This window comes from Protopterus annectens, chromosome 12.part0 (assembly GCF_019279795.1).
Source record: "Protopterus annectens isolate FY-2018-M chromosome 12.part0, PAN1.0, whole genome shotgun sequence".
NCBI lineage: Eukaryota > Metazoa > Chordata > Ceratodontiformes > Protopteridae > Protopterus > Protopterus annectens.
The window spans coordinates 1,305,454,117-1,305,468,557 of NC_056746.1; the positions used below are offsets into that span (position 1 = coordinate 1,305,454,117).

At 40.3% G+C, this 14,441-nt stretch overlaps 1 protein-coding gene across 1 annotated transcript in view; it reads right to left on the minus strand.

Moving 5' to 3' along the window:
- Positions 1-14,441, minus strand: part of EFCAB8 (EF-hand calcium binding domain 8) — a 3,728,836-nt gene that overhangs the window by 1,725,297 nt on the left and 1,989,098 nt on the right. Inside the window, exons 19-20 of the mRNA XM_044089017.1 lie at positions 2,205-2,342; positions 1,944-2,051 (exon numbers count right to left, since the gene is read on the minus strand). Of these exons, the coding sequence (XP_043944952.1) occupies positions 1,944-2,051; positions 2,205-2,342 (246 nt within the window). The remainder of the gene's footprint in view (positions 1-1,943; positions 2,052-2,204; positions 2,343-14,441) is intronic.

The following is a 14,441-nucleotide window of genomic DNA, read 5'->3' on the forward strand; positions in this document are numbered from 1 at the left end:
AAAACTAGATAAGGAGGCTTCCATGACAAAGCCCAAAGTTCTGATATTTGTTTAGCAGAACTAACTGCAACCAAAGAACAGGGTGCAACAAGGAAAAAATGTAAGTCCTCTGTGGCTGAGGGCTCAAAGGGAACACTGGTTAATGCCTGAAGTAAAAACATCAGATCCTACAGAGGGAGTGGATCTCTCAGTGAAGATCTCAGGAGAAAGATCCCTTTCAAAAATGCTTTAGATAATGTCAGGGAAACTATAGGGGAATGATCTCAACCAATATAATAATTAGAAATGGTCATCCATTGGATTTTAATAGTAGGTTGCTGATAAAAAAACAGACCAGCTAAGGAATCCGAGATCATGTCTATAGGAACTGAAAAGAGATCTAGATCATTAGAAGAAGCCCAAATGTTAATTTTTTCCCCATTTACTGCCGTAAGTTTTCATGGTGAAAGAAGTAATATGCTTAATTCTATAAGACAACTTGGGATTTTTGGCCATCATTTGAAGCACAGGAACCAAGTGGTTAATTTAAGGTATTTAAAAATCACAATGGAGATACGAGGAGATAGCTGTCCCCAGCTTAAAGGTAGAGGATCCACTTCGCATCCTAGTTATTTGTAAAAAATGAAAAATAAAAATACCTAAATGTTACAATATTAAGCAACAGTAATAAACAGTCCAAAACTTCAGATGTTAATTCCTCTTCTATGAAGGTACTGAAAAAATAAACTCAAATAGGCTTATTCACAGGAATAACTTGGCTTTAATTTGTGATTAAAAAAAAAAAAAAAAGCTATAATTCAGCTTCTTTTTTTTAAATAGCAGTAAGGGGGAAGAAAAAAGAGAACAGCCTGAAAAATGCCAAAAACTGTCTAATCCTATCAGAAAAAAAATTGCTAAAGCACTTATCTGAAGAAGAACTCTGTAGAAATGTCTGTTGTCAAATGTGGCAAATGAGATCTGGGTATATTAAGTAGTGTAGTGCATTATGGGAGAGGGGCTTGAGCTTCGGAGACAAAGTCTAAAATACCGGCCACTGGTTGAGGAAGATGTAAAAGATAACATTTGATCATGAAAATATTTAGTTCTCTTGAAAATAGTTTGTAATATACACTAATTAATAAGGGAAAAATATGCAATCCTAAAAGAAGTCCTCAAGCCTAAGCAAGTGGGAAAAGACTAAAGAAACTTGGCTACAGAGAAAGGAGAAAAAAATCAAGCTTAAGCTGTCAGGACAAAACAATTAGTCAGGATTCCTAGAAGCTGCTGTTCAAGACAGAGGTGAAGTGTCTACTAAACCTGGCATTGAAAGCAGAGCACAACATTTCACAGATCAGTAGGCAGTGAGTTTGCAGAAATAGGCACTGTTCTGACTAATTATTACTTCACAACATCAGTAATATAAATTTACATTATTAGTCCCAGAAATGAAACATTGTAATACAATATATTCTGTCATAAACAAAAATTTGATACAGTTATAGAACTACTACATATAATCATACTTGAAAGTACAGCAGCCTATTAAAGCAGGATTTGTTGATAATAAAACATTTTCAATGAGCAATCCACAGAGTTCTCAACATTCTAGCACTACTGCTGCCTAACAACCATCTCACATCCCACCAGAAATTAACTGAATAACTCGGTAATGCTTTGTGTCATCCGTCACATGTATGAAAATGAATAGGGTAAATTTATTAACTAAATTCTACAAATAAGACCAATATAAGCATTTTTATCAATGAACAACAGACATCCTAAATGACAACGGTCACAAATTACAAAAATACTCAGTGAATGAGTTTTAGTGCATTTGAATAAAAAAAACACACTGAGAATGAATATTAGTTTATTAGAAATTAATTTCTATGTTTTTGCCATGTAACCAATATTGCTGTTTTAAATAAATATATACCATCCTATATGCTGAAAAAATCTATCACCTGTTTAAAATTCCTGTTGTAAAGGGCAGTGCAAAGTGGCTGTTCATGGGATGAAGATTTTTGATGGACAAATGATGCATTTTCCACAGTTCCATAGAGAACTCCTATCTGCATTAAGAATATTTGGAAGAAAGTATTAACAGCAAACAATCACAAATGGAAACAATGTACTTATTCATCCATTAAAGAATCCTTCAACATTGCACTAAACAAATTCGCTTGACATACATAATAGGAAAAAAGAAATAAGCATCAACTTACAAGACTGGTGGCACACACCAATATGTTAGATAACTTGTTGTAGTAAACCCCTGAAATAGGAAATTTACCCAAAGGAACATTTCTACTATGGATGGACTGGAGACACATGTGTTCATGTAGATCCCAAATACGGATGTTCTAGAAAATATTTTTTAAAAACAAAAGCAAGACTTAAAAAAGGAAATCCATGTTTATTTCCAGGCAATACACTGATGTCCATAACAGAAAGAAGACACTAAACTATATTTTTGTGTAGCCCCAGTATTGTTACTGTACAGCTTTAGCATATAATATACATGATGCTCAACTGCAAACACACACACACGGGCAGATACACACACACACACACACACACACACACACACACACACACACACACACACACAGGACACCGGTGACATGTAAAAGTATAGAGTTGTGTGATTACCAACCCCCCCCCCAAAAAAAAAAAAAAAACAGAAGGCATTTGAAATGAAGGGTCAATGCTCTATGATTGGAGAAGCTGATCTGCAAAACAGAGTACACTCTACACCCTACTCATCTCTTTCTGTGCCCAGGTTGGTCAGCAGAGCCAATATACCAACAAATGTTTTTGGGGAAGACTAAAGGAGCCTTTGAATTCTAAACCGACCTTCATAAAACACACAAATGTAACTATAATTGGTAAAAAATTAATAAGACTATGAAAAACTGAAATCAACTGGCAGTGGATAATTAAAACAAAACATAAGGTATGGGTTAACTTTTTGTAATATAATAAACTAGACAGAAAATAAAGTCCATAACTGGTTTAGGGCTAACTATGTACAAAGGTAACAGGGTGCAAAACATTTGCAGGATCAAGAAGATGGATGGAGAAGGAACCTGACGTAAGGATTATCTTTCAGTTAAAAAACTACTCCAAGTTAGTCAGCTCTTTGGTACAGAGTGATGAAGCCATGACTATGACCCAATCAAGCAAGGTTTAGTTAGCAGCCCATGCACTGGAAGAACTGAAGCAGTGCGGACAGGAATGATAAGTCTATGCCTATCTGCCTCTTGTGAGAGGAAAGGGTGTGGGAAACATGCTTAGGGATGTCAAATTTGACTGCTGGTGCAGACTGGAAGCTAGAATGAAGTGGCATTTGTAGGGTAGTGTGGTGGGTTGGAGATAAGAGAACTACTTCATCATGGGGAGTCCACTCCCCCTAAATGCCCAGCTGCCACACTACAAAGCACATTTAGTAGAGGGACAAGGACAGACCAACTCACAATTTAGTTGGCCACATTGTGATGCCCATTACATGTCTAACCCCTCACTGGTCCTAAAGCATTCATGCTTGCGAGCTATGTGAGTCCGTTTCCATCCACAAAGATGGGATCCCCCTGGTACAGTTACACATACAAACTATGCCCCATATGTAGATGTTCCAGGGAGGATGAAGATGTGAGGTCTGTGAAAGAATATGAAGTCGGATATGGCTGACCCTACTAAGATAATCCTCGCAAATGAAGGAAGCTATGGTATGAGGGAAAAAAAAGCAATTGCAAGTGTCATATACTTAAGGATCACTGCTACACTAATTCACTGAATAACTGGGAGAGTATCAAAACGTACCCAAGTAATGCAAGGATGGTTTACTGCATGCCCTGCATGACAAGTAAATTCTGTTCTACCTCTGTAGAACAGACATCCAGCTTGCAATGTCTGAAAAAAAATGAGTGAATGGATGTCAAAGTAGCAGACCCACAAATACTTAAGTCAGATGTATCTTTAAAGAAGACTACAATTGCAGTTGATGACCTGGTAGACTACTACCTAATACTCTTAATCAAAGATGCATTCGATTTTTCATATCAAACAATAATGCAGTTGTCTAATCATTTTGATAAAGTCTGTTTCACAACTGGCTGACTGTTCTTTCATAAATAGCAAACTGCTGGTCAGTCTCAGTAGTTTAGTTCATTCAATGTAGAACTGAGTTGTCTGTGCATATTCTGTGGATATTCATAGTTTGTACAAATTTTATTGCCCTTATTGTCAGCTCCATGGTGTAGAAGAAAGGAGGTGTGATTATGGCCCAAATAACTGGAACTCTTTTAGCAGTCTCAGTACTGGTGCAGCCAACAAGGGGAGAGAGAAGAATGAAGGATATGTGCCCATTCACTTCTCTCATGCTAGAGACATGTAGCTGATATGCTGTTTGTGTATACTGGAGAGTATAGCACGGTGGGCAGGACAGGATGGGGGGGTGTGCAGTGGAAGTGATGTGCTACTATGTGCCTAGATGGGAGGAGCTCCAAGACAGAAATGTTACCATGGAGATAGGGACGGTCATTTCACAGATCCAGATACCCAAAGTGAGCCTGGAAGTGACATGGGAGGGATAGTCCTCAAAAATCTACCACTCTGCAGTATTACAGTCTCTTTTCAATTAACCAGTCTTTTGACTCTGCTGGCTGCAGGGGAATGACTGTGTCACCTGGGTAACTGGGGAGAAGAGCTGATGGTTGGGGGGAGGGGGGCAGAAAGGTAAAAAAAAATAAAAATTATTTTGTCTTTGTTCTCCTATTTAAAAAGAAGAGACTGGATCACAGCAATTTTACAGACACTGACAAAAAGGATTTGTGTTTGTAGATAACAGAATATGGCTTATTAAACATCAAAGCTTAGAGTTCATATATACTTAAGAAAACATTTTTTTCCAAGAAAGACATTTTAGGTCTACTCAACTTCAAAAGGAGTAAGAGTTAAGTTCTTAATTCACAAATTTCAAGCCCTAAGCAGGGGATACAGAATGCCTTGGTGGCCTCAAATGCAGAATTTCTTCGAAGAACTGCTTTACTGGGATCTGAGATGCACGTATACAAAAATAAACCAAAGTTATGTACCTACCATAACAATAGACATGTATTGCCTGATCCTATCCTCTTCAACCTGTGAGTTGTTGGATTCGACTCAAATCCAGTGCTGGCCTTCCTTCAGAGTCTTTCAGCACCAGGGTTCTGCCTGTTTTATCCATAATACCTTGCTCCCCACATTTACCTGAGATCGAGTTGTCCCTAACCCAAATTTCACACAAAATCAAGGAAAAACTAAATGAAAACCAAAGGATCGGACTCAAAGGAGGAGACTTGAAAGCCCAGTCGCTTGCTCACTTGTAAAATAAACCCTACTAGGAGGGGGTTAAGAGGGAGGGACTGTTGAAGATGACAGAAACAGAAAACATAGAGCTATCATTATGGTAGGTACATAACTTTCATATCCAATGTTGTCTTTTCTGTCCATCTTCAACCAGTGGGACAGAATTCCCAGCCCCGTATCACCCCAAGGTGGCCCTAGGAGAGAACATTTCACAGAGTGGTAGAATGAAAAGAGGCCGTGGAGCTCAACTGAACATACATTTTGTAATGGATTAGAAGAGTATTAGTACCAACCCAAGTAGCAACTGTACAAATGTCATCAACAGAGGCTCTGGAGAACAAACCAGAGAAAGTCACCACTGCCCTGGTGGAATAACACTTGGGTTTTGCAGATAAGGACCTTCCCTTTAAATTATACTCAAAGCAAATACAAATCAGACAGCTATTTGGATAGGGTTGTTTTTGACACTGGTCTGCCTAGCCTGGCCTTAGAAAAGGAAATTAATAATTGTTCCATTTATCTAAAGGCCTTGGTTCTCTCCAGATAAAACCTCAGCTACTTATGAACATCCAAACAGTGCAACAAATATTTCTCTTTATTACTCATATAGAGGCAAATGGGTACGCTGTTTTGGAGTAGATTCAGAGGCCACCTTTAGCAAAAAGGAGGGATTAGTCCTAGGGGTAACTTTCTGGCCTTGTGAAAAATCAAGTAAGGAGGAATCAAGGATGGAACCTGCAAATCCAAAACTCACCTGGCTTGTGTTACCGCCACCAGGAAGACTGTTTTCTAAGACAACAACTTTAAAAAAATGGAAAATGAAGACTCAAAGGGAGAAGAGGCTAAAACCAACAATAAGAAAGACAAATCCCAGGGAGGTAAGGGATCCTGAAATGGAGGGAGTAACAAGAATGTACCTGTCAAAAATGGCATGGAAATTTTAAAAATTGACACCAGAGTGTTATTCCTGCCAATGTAGAAGTTAAAAATAACAGCCAGCTGCACCTTAATGGTAAAATAGCTCAACCCTGAGTGAAACTAGTAAATCAGAAAATCAAGAATACCCTATAAGGAACCATGAAAGGATCTAAACCCCTCAAAGAAGCCCAAATCTCAAAGGGTTTCCATTTACTAGCATATATCTACTGTGTAGAAGGTTTCTGAGAGAAAGACAAAATGTTACCAACTCTGTCACAGAGCTTGGAAATCCCTGGCCATCATGGGGATTGAAGAAACCATGCAGTTAACATGAGGATATGAAGGTTAGGTGGAAAACTCCCACTAGATGGGAAATCAACACCAGAACAGGGTGGCACACCCAGGGTGGATGCCAAAGGTGAGACCACAGGAAGGGGAACCAGACCTGTTGAGGCAAGAATGGGACAATGAGAATCACAGTCATTCTGTAACTGGCTGCTTTCTGAAGGAATTTCACTATGGGGGAATGGGCAGATAAGCATAAAGGATATCCAAGGGCCAAGCATGCAGAACAGCATTCCTTGGTGACTGTTCTTTGGGGGGAACTAGAGAACAGAAAATTGTTGAACTATGTGTTGAACTGTGTGGCAAACAGAACCCAGCAAGGGGTGCCCCAGCACTGGAAAATGTGAGTTGCTATAGTTGGATTCAGGGAAGTAGGATGTTCCTGCTTAGACTGTCTGCCAAGATGATGAACTTTCCTGGGATGTGCATTGCTTTCAGTAATCTTCTTGAGGAGATCAACTACTCCCACACTGTCATGGCTTCCCAACAAAAAGGATAAGAATGACTTCTCCTTGCTTGTTCAGCTACCAAACCAATGACATATTGTCTGTGTGAAGTGAAATCACACCCTTACTAAGAAGATCCTGGAAGGCCTGTAATGCTAGGGGGATCACTCTCATCTCCAAGACATTGATGAGAAGACTGGCCTCAACTGGAGACCATGTTCTCTGAACCATCTTCCCATAAAAATGCTCCCCCACCCCAGAAGGGAGGCGTCAGTGACAATGGCTGGAAAAGGGCAAAGAGCCAGCTGGTGGCTATGAGAGGTGATTCTAACTACCATTGTATTAGGGTCTGACAACTGTTTGTGCTGGACACCAGGAAATCCATGAGATGGGTTATATATGACCACTTAGTTGTTAAGAGTCCATTGCAGAATCTGTATATGGTACCTCACCAGAGACACCTGATCAATTGCTGCTGTCATGTCACCCAAAAGCTGGAAGACTAGAGATGCTGGAGGTTTGATACAGTAGATCAAAAGAGATACTTTCAATCAAAGATAATTTAATCTGTGATGAGGAAGTTTCGCTGTCTGTGAGATCATATCCAACTGGCAGCTTATGAACTCTGAGACCGGAACTGGATGTAGATTGGACTTTTCATAATTTACTGTGATGCTTAAGGACAGACATAACTAGAGTAAGGAGTCCCGAATTTGATTATCAAGGCTACCATCACTACCATGCCCCTGGTGAACACAGGGAGGGGGCTGTGGTGAGATCAAAGGACAGTATTCAAAACTGATAATGATCAGTCCCCAGTCAAAAGCACAGAAATCTGGACTACCTTGTAAACTTGATATGATGGTAGGCAACCTTGAGATCAGTTGAGTACATCCAGTCATCTTTCCTGAAAAGAGATAGAATGGACTGCACTGTGAACATCTGGAACTTGGTAATTTAACATAACATTTCAGCCTGCTTAAATCTAAATTTGGTCTGAGGTACTTGTTCTTCTTTGGCACCAAAAAAAATCTTGAATAGACCCTGGATCTTCGTTGGTCTAGTAGGATCTCTTGGGTGACTTGGTTCTTCAGCAGTTTCTGAATTTTGACTGCTGCTTCTCTTCTCTGGTGGGGTGGCACACCTGGGAGAAACTGTATTGAACCTTTTGGAGGAGACAAAAATGGTATTGTATAACCTTTGGCTATGACCCTCAACAACCAAGTGTTCGAGGTGATGGCCTCCCAAACTTTTGGGTGGAGAACCAAGTAACTCCTGACTCTCTCCAGGAAAAAAAGCAAATACCTTTCAGGTATGCTGAAAAAGCCTCCCAGAGAAAGTCCCACAGAAGCCACAGTACTGCAGACCAACCCTACCATGTGGGCAGTACCCCCCCCAACCATGATAGGTCCTTTCACCTGCAGCATCTTGAAAATACTGCTGAGATTTGTAAAAAAAGAGCCACTTGCCCCTTCTAATTCCTAGAAAAGGATGCTGTGGGGTGGCAAAGCGGACTCTGATGGCAGACAGCATCTTTCCATCCTGCTCACTCCTAGTGTGTCTTTGACCTTTGGGCCAAAAAAAGAAGAACAGGTTAAAGGTGCATAGACAAAGGATGCCCTAAAGCAGTCTGCAAAATTACATAACCGCATCCAGAAATGTTAGCACATAACACTGTCGGAGCCAGCTGCACGAGATGAGCCATCAACTGCACTTGAAAGCAAGTGCATAGACACATTTGTAATCAACTGCACGGTTGACAACTGGGCCTCCAAAGTTTTTTGCATCCCCAGGCTCTGTTGTGTCTGTACCATCTTTGAGACTTCTGGTACAAGGTCACTCTGAAGTCTTGTCAAATGTACCAAATAATTTAACACTCTCAGGCAAAGGTCAACAAAGCATAAGCATGCTTTCCTAATTGGTCCAAGGCCCTAGATTCCCTGTTCAGGGGATGGACCAAAGAACTATCCTCTGAAATGTCCTTTTTGGTGGCCATCGCCACCATGATGATTTTAATGTCAGGCCCCTTACAGTGGGTCCTTAGGTAGGGCCAAGATCTTATCTGTTTTTTGGGGGATTGGTTCCACCAAATCTGGTTCTCTCTATGCCCTCCAGGATACCAGGTTGAAAAGCACAATTTATAGGGGCAACCAACTAGGACATGGCTAGGCCCATGTCAAAGGCCTCCAAAAATAATGACTCCTCTGGAGATGGTGCTTCAGTGGTCCAATCACCATGCTGGAGAAGAAGCTCCAAAAGATTACCAAAGGAGACATCATGACAGGGGGACTTGGGAGAACCCTCTCCTTACTTGAGATCCGTATCCTCTGTAAGGGATTCCTCAGTGGAATTTATGTGCTTCATCTTGCAGAAGCTCTTATCATGTCCATCTCAGACTGAAAAATCTGAAGGGGAGATGGAAGAGGCCGGAGGCCCTGCATGCAGGGGAAAATGGAGGCTCAAAGGCGTGGGCTGTCCTAGAGCCAAAAGATGTGCATCTGCAAGTACAGACATAGATGGGAGAGGATTATCAGCAGATGCCAACCACTCTGTCTCTGACCCAGAGAAAAGTCTCTCCATGGCATTGAAGGCCAAAGCTGACACTCTTCAGATCTGATAACTCCAGAGAAAGGCCGATCTCCATGATCCAACTGACCTGCCCTGAAGCCAAGACCAGAGACAATCTGTTGAGTGCCAAAGCCCCGAAAGACAGAGACAACTCTGAAACCTTGAAATTCGAACCTGACCCTGGGACTCCAGCCCCAAAGTCTCAGCTCTGGGGCATACTCGGCTCTGATGATGCTGGAGTCGAGAATCCCAAAGAAGACATCATCACCTGAAGAGGCCAAGCCATCTGCACCAACCTAGATGAAGGCATGGTAGCTGGATCCATAAAGCCTTGTGCCAAAGGGCCTGGGGAGGAAATCAAAAGAACACAGCTGAAGCCTTAGGCACTGGAGTCGAGGCAGCAGGGAAAAGCCATAGCTGTATCTGGGCCTGCAAAAAGCAGCTGCTCCAAATTAAAAGGCTGAAGACTACCTACAGAGCAAGTGGAGCAAGCCAACAAAACAAATGATGAAGGTTTAGAGACCCTTCTAAGAGCACCAGGGTCTGACGCTCAGATCTGTACTTGCAAGGCTTGGATCAGATGCAGAGACAGGGAGGAAGCAGGAGAAAGTTCTTTGGGTGTGACCGAAGCAAAGGGAGAGGGAATCCTACCTGAATTCTCCATCCTCTTGGCTAAGAAGGGTCACACACAGGCCACACATTTCTCAAACCACTTGTCCTTATCCATAACAAATCCAAGGAACAAAATGGGTAACAGCAGAGAAGAAGAAATACAACACACTATGATCCTAACCACCTACCTACCTACAACCCTATATGGAACAAAAACATACTAGAAAACAAGCTTACACAAAAACAACAAATGTTATGCACTTACCATAATGATAGATTCATGTTGTCTGATTTTCATCCAGTTCAGCACCTAGGTTGTCAGAGCCAACTGGACCTGACCTTGACACCAATTCTGAAGCATCTCAGATCCAGGGCTCTGACTCCTCCCCTACCAAAAATTCCCTCCACTCCACCTTAGTACCTCAGATCAAATTTTCCCCACTAAAGAAATCTATAGCAATTACATTCAAGACCAAACCTAGCATACAGGTAAAAAGTAGGACTGGAAGGCAGTTAGTTAGGAATTCTCACAGACAGGATGTGTGAGAAAACTACCAGGTCACCAGAAGCCCATTTGTATCAATTTGGAAATGAGCAGGAGGGAGGGAGGGAGTTTGAACCGGATGAAAATCAGACAACATGGATCTATTGTTATGGTAAGTACACAACTTTTATATCCAATGTTGTCTATTTTCATTGATTCAACACATGGAACAGATTTCCAAGATGTTTTACCTGAGTGATATGAAGGAAGGACATTCATGAGAATGGTGGAACCAAAAGAAGAAAATTATCTGGACTGTACATCCACTTTGTAATGAGATAGAAAAATATGAACTGCTGACCAAGTTGCAGCACAAATGTCATCAATGAGTCTACCAGTAAAGGCTGTTAATGCTTTAGGTTTAGACTGTAGGGACAAGTCCTTTTTATTGTAGACAAAGGATCTGTAGTCTGAACACCATCTGGAAAGAGTAACCTTAGCAACTGCTTTGCCTAATTTAAGGCTTGAGAAAGCAACAAACAACTGATCAGACTTTCTGATCTGCTTGGTCATATGAAAAAATAACCTAAGTTGGAGATGAACATCTAGCATATGAAAAATGTATTCTACTTTGTTTGAGAATTTGGGAAAAAAGACTGTCAGGTTTATTGACTGATTTAAATTTGTCTCAGATGCCAGCTTAGAGAGGAAACTCTGTCTTTGGACTTTCAAGATGGCTGCATACTATCAATCATATAACCAGTTCTCCCAGTGTGAAAACAGAAACTGAATAAATGAGTTCCATTCAAAATGTTTTTTTTTTTTTGTATACTTCAGTTACTGGATAGCAAATGTACTGCCTGGATGCCAGCAAAGAAGAAATTTAGAAAACCTGAAAGAAAATCAACCAGAAAAGATGAAGAGAAAATACTGTCTGGGAAGGATCCTGCAGCTGTTCACCAAAAAGCAGTTCAAGCTTCAGCTCTGGTTCAAGAGCTCAGTAATTTAGAGGAAAAATAAGTCAAATGCACTGAGAGGTGATTAAAATTAATGAAACACTGAAGGAATACATCAATCCAAACAACAAAAAGCTGGAATAAATAGAAGAAGCTTTAACTAGTCATTCAGACACATGATAAAACTGCAAAAATCAGAAGTTGATACAAAATCTGGCTGAATATGAGGTTTGCCAAGAACTGCTTAAAAAATAGTAGAGTTAGAAGACAGAGCATGCAGAAAAAATCTTAGATTTTCTGCTGTACTAGACAAACTGTAAGGAACATAATATACTAATTTTATGAATGCACAAAACACCAACTGTACTGGTGTTCCACAGCAGAATTTGTTAAGTGAAAGGGCACAACAATTGTATGCTCCAAGCCTGGCCATGAGAAAGCAGCCAAGACCTATATTAGTAAAGATGCAATCATATCAGCAGAAAGAGTTGATTATGATAAAACTGTGGCAGAAGAGCAAAGTATTAAAAACTGGGCACAGCAGAGTGTTTTTAGAAAATGATTATTCACTGTAAACCTAGCAGAAGAGAAGCAAATTTATCCCAGCAATTGGGAAATGTTGGGAGGCAGGTGTAAGATTCAAACTGCTGTATCCAACTGTCTTCAAAGTGTTGTTTTTCCTGAAGGATCAAAGTCATTCTTTGATGGAGAACAGGCGTAGGAGGAAATAAAAAGGTTATCCAAAAAAAAAGTGAGCCAGGAAGCTAAAGGGGACTCTTTTCATTCTTCTGATGGTAAGGTTCATATAGAGAGACTTTGCAGTGAAACCTTTACCAATATTTCAAAGGAAAATGTTCAAGAGACAGAAAAGGGTATAGGAGTTCATTAGAAGAATCAGCAGTACCATGGACTTGAGTCTGGTGTTGGGAGATGGACAGGAAGAAGACCAGCAACTCTGAAATTAGTGAATAAATGTAAGACTATAAAGCATCTTATCACATTTGTAAAATATGGTTTTGCAAGAAAAGTGGTTGAAAAACACTGGACTTTTGCTGACTTGGTTAAACTTGTGGGTGGACTGTAATGGATACACTCCACTTTATATCACCAATGTTTAGAAAGATAATAAAAGGGGGTAAACTAACTATAAGTAAATCAGTATTTGTACAAAACATTTCATGATATAAACTTCATTTTATATACAGTACAACAGTTTTGTGTAGTGTGCAGTAAGGGGTATTTTAAATGTGGGGGAAGTCTTTTCAGTGACTGTTGTATGTGTTAAAGATATTAAAGTAAACAAGTACTTTCTTAGTTACAAGAAATATACATTTTGTAGTATAACAAGAGAAAAAAAAGTTGGACAAAAGCAAGTTTAATGTTCATATGCTGTCATCTTAGGCTGCTGGAGTGGAGCTGGTACGTAAAAGTGCATTGATTATATTATATTATATGCAAAATTAAGATATTTTCTCTTTTTATTTTATAAGGATGAATGTCGATATTACTACCTCTGGCTTAAGCTGTAAACAGGTGTTTTTGTAAGTGTGAAGAAGAGTTAGGCTGAAGAGGCACTCCATCCTTATGACAAATCAGATACAGTGGCTGGGAAGAGTGTGCTTGTAGTTCTGATACTTGTCCAGCCGATAAATTGGAACCAGAAAAATGGAATTCCAAGACAAAAACTTTAAGTCCACATTGGTAGAGGGCTCAAAGGGAGACTGTACCAAAGCCTGAAGAAGTACTGTTAAATTCCATGGGGGAGTAAGATGCTTAATAGGTGGATGAAGTAAAAAGATACCTTTGAGAAAGGCCTTACATAATCTCAGTGATACCAAAGAAAAAGAAGTTATGTACTTACCATAATGTTCCATGTTAGTTGTCTTCATCTCGCCTTCTTTCTTGCTGGTTGGGATCGACTCGACCATCTTCTATAGCTCGAGAGCTGTTTACTGGCTCGAGGCAACCCCTTATCCCATGATGCCCAGCACTAGCTACCCAGATCTCGTTTGTAATAGCTAATCCCAGACATAGCCAGAGAATCAACCTGTCCAAACAAACAGGTTGAGCATACATGTCATACTCTCTCAATCAGTAGAGGAAACAAACCAGAGAACACTCAGCCGGTGAAACCAAAACTCCTCTCAATCCAATAGGACAGGGGGACGGAGGGTGGGATGCAAAAAAGAAGGCAAGATAAAGACAACTAACATGGAACATTATGGTAGGTACATAACTTCTTTACGTTAAGTTGTCTATCTCGCCTTCATTCTTGCTGGTTGGGACAGCGTCCCTAGCACCTACAATCCTGGGTCGCTCATTGGAACAGACTCTTCAGAACAGTGGAACCAAAGTCAACTCTGCTCCTGGAGACCATATCTAGCTTGTAATGAGAAATAAAGGTATGAAGATTTGCCCACGTAGCAGATGCACTGATAGAATCCATGGGCAACCTAGTTTGGAAGGCTACAGAGGTAGCCAAAGCCCTAGTAGAATGACCGTTTGGTTTGATAGGCAACTCTTTGTTTCTCAATTGATAAATTAAAGTAATAATGTGAGACAACCACCTGGATAAGGTCACTTTAGAAACTGGGAGACCTTGTTTGCCTAGAGCGTAGGAAAGGAATAGTTGGTCCGACTTCCTTATATCCTTAGTCCTATGCAAGTAAAAACGCAATTGTCTATGAACGCCCAATTGGTGTAATTTGTATTCTGCCTTGTTGGTGTGGTTAGGGAAAAACACAGGAAGGTCTATAGATTGGTTTAAATTGTTTTCTGAGCAGA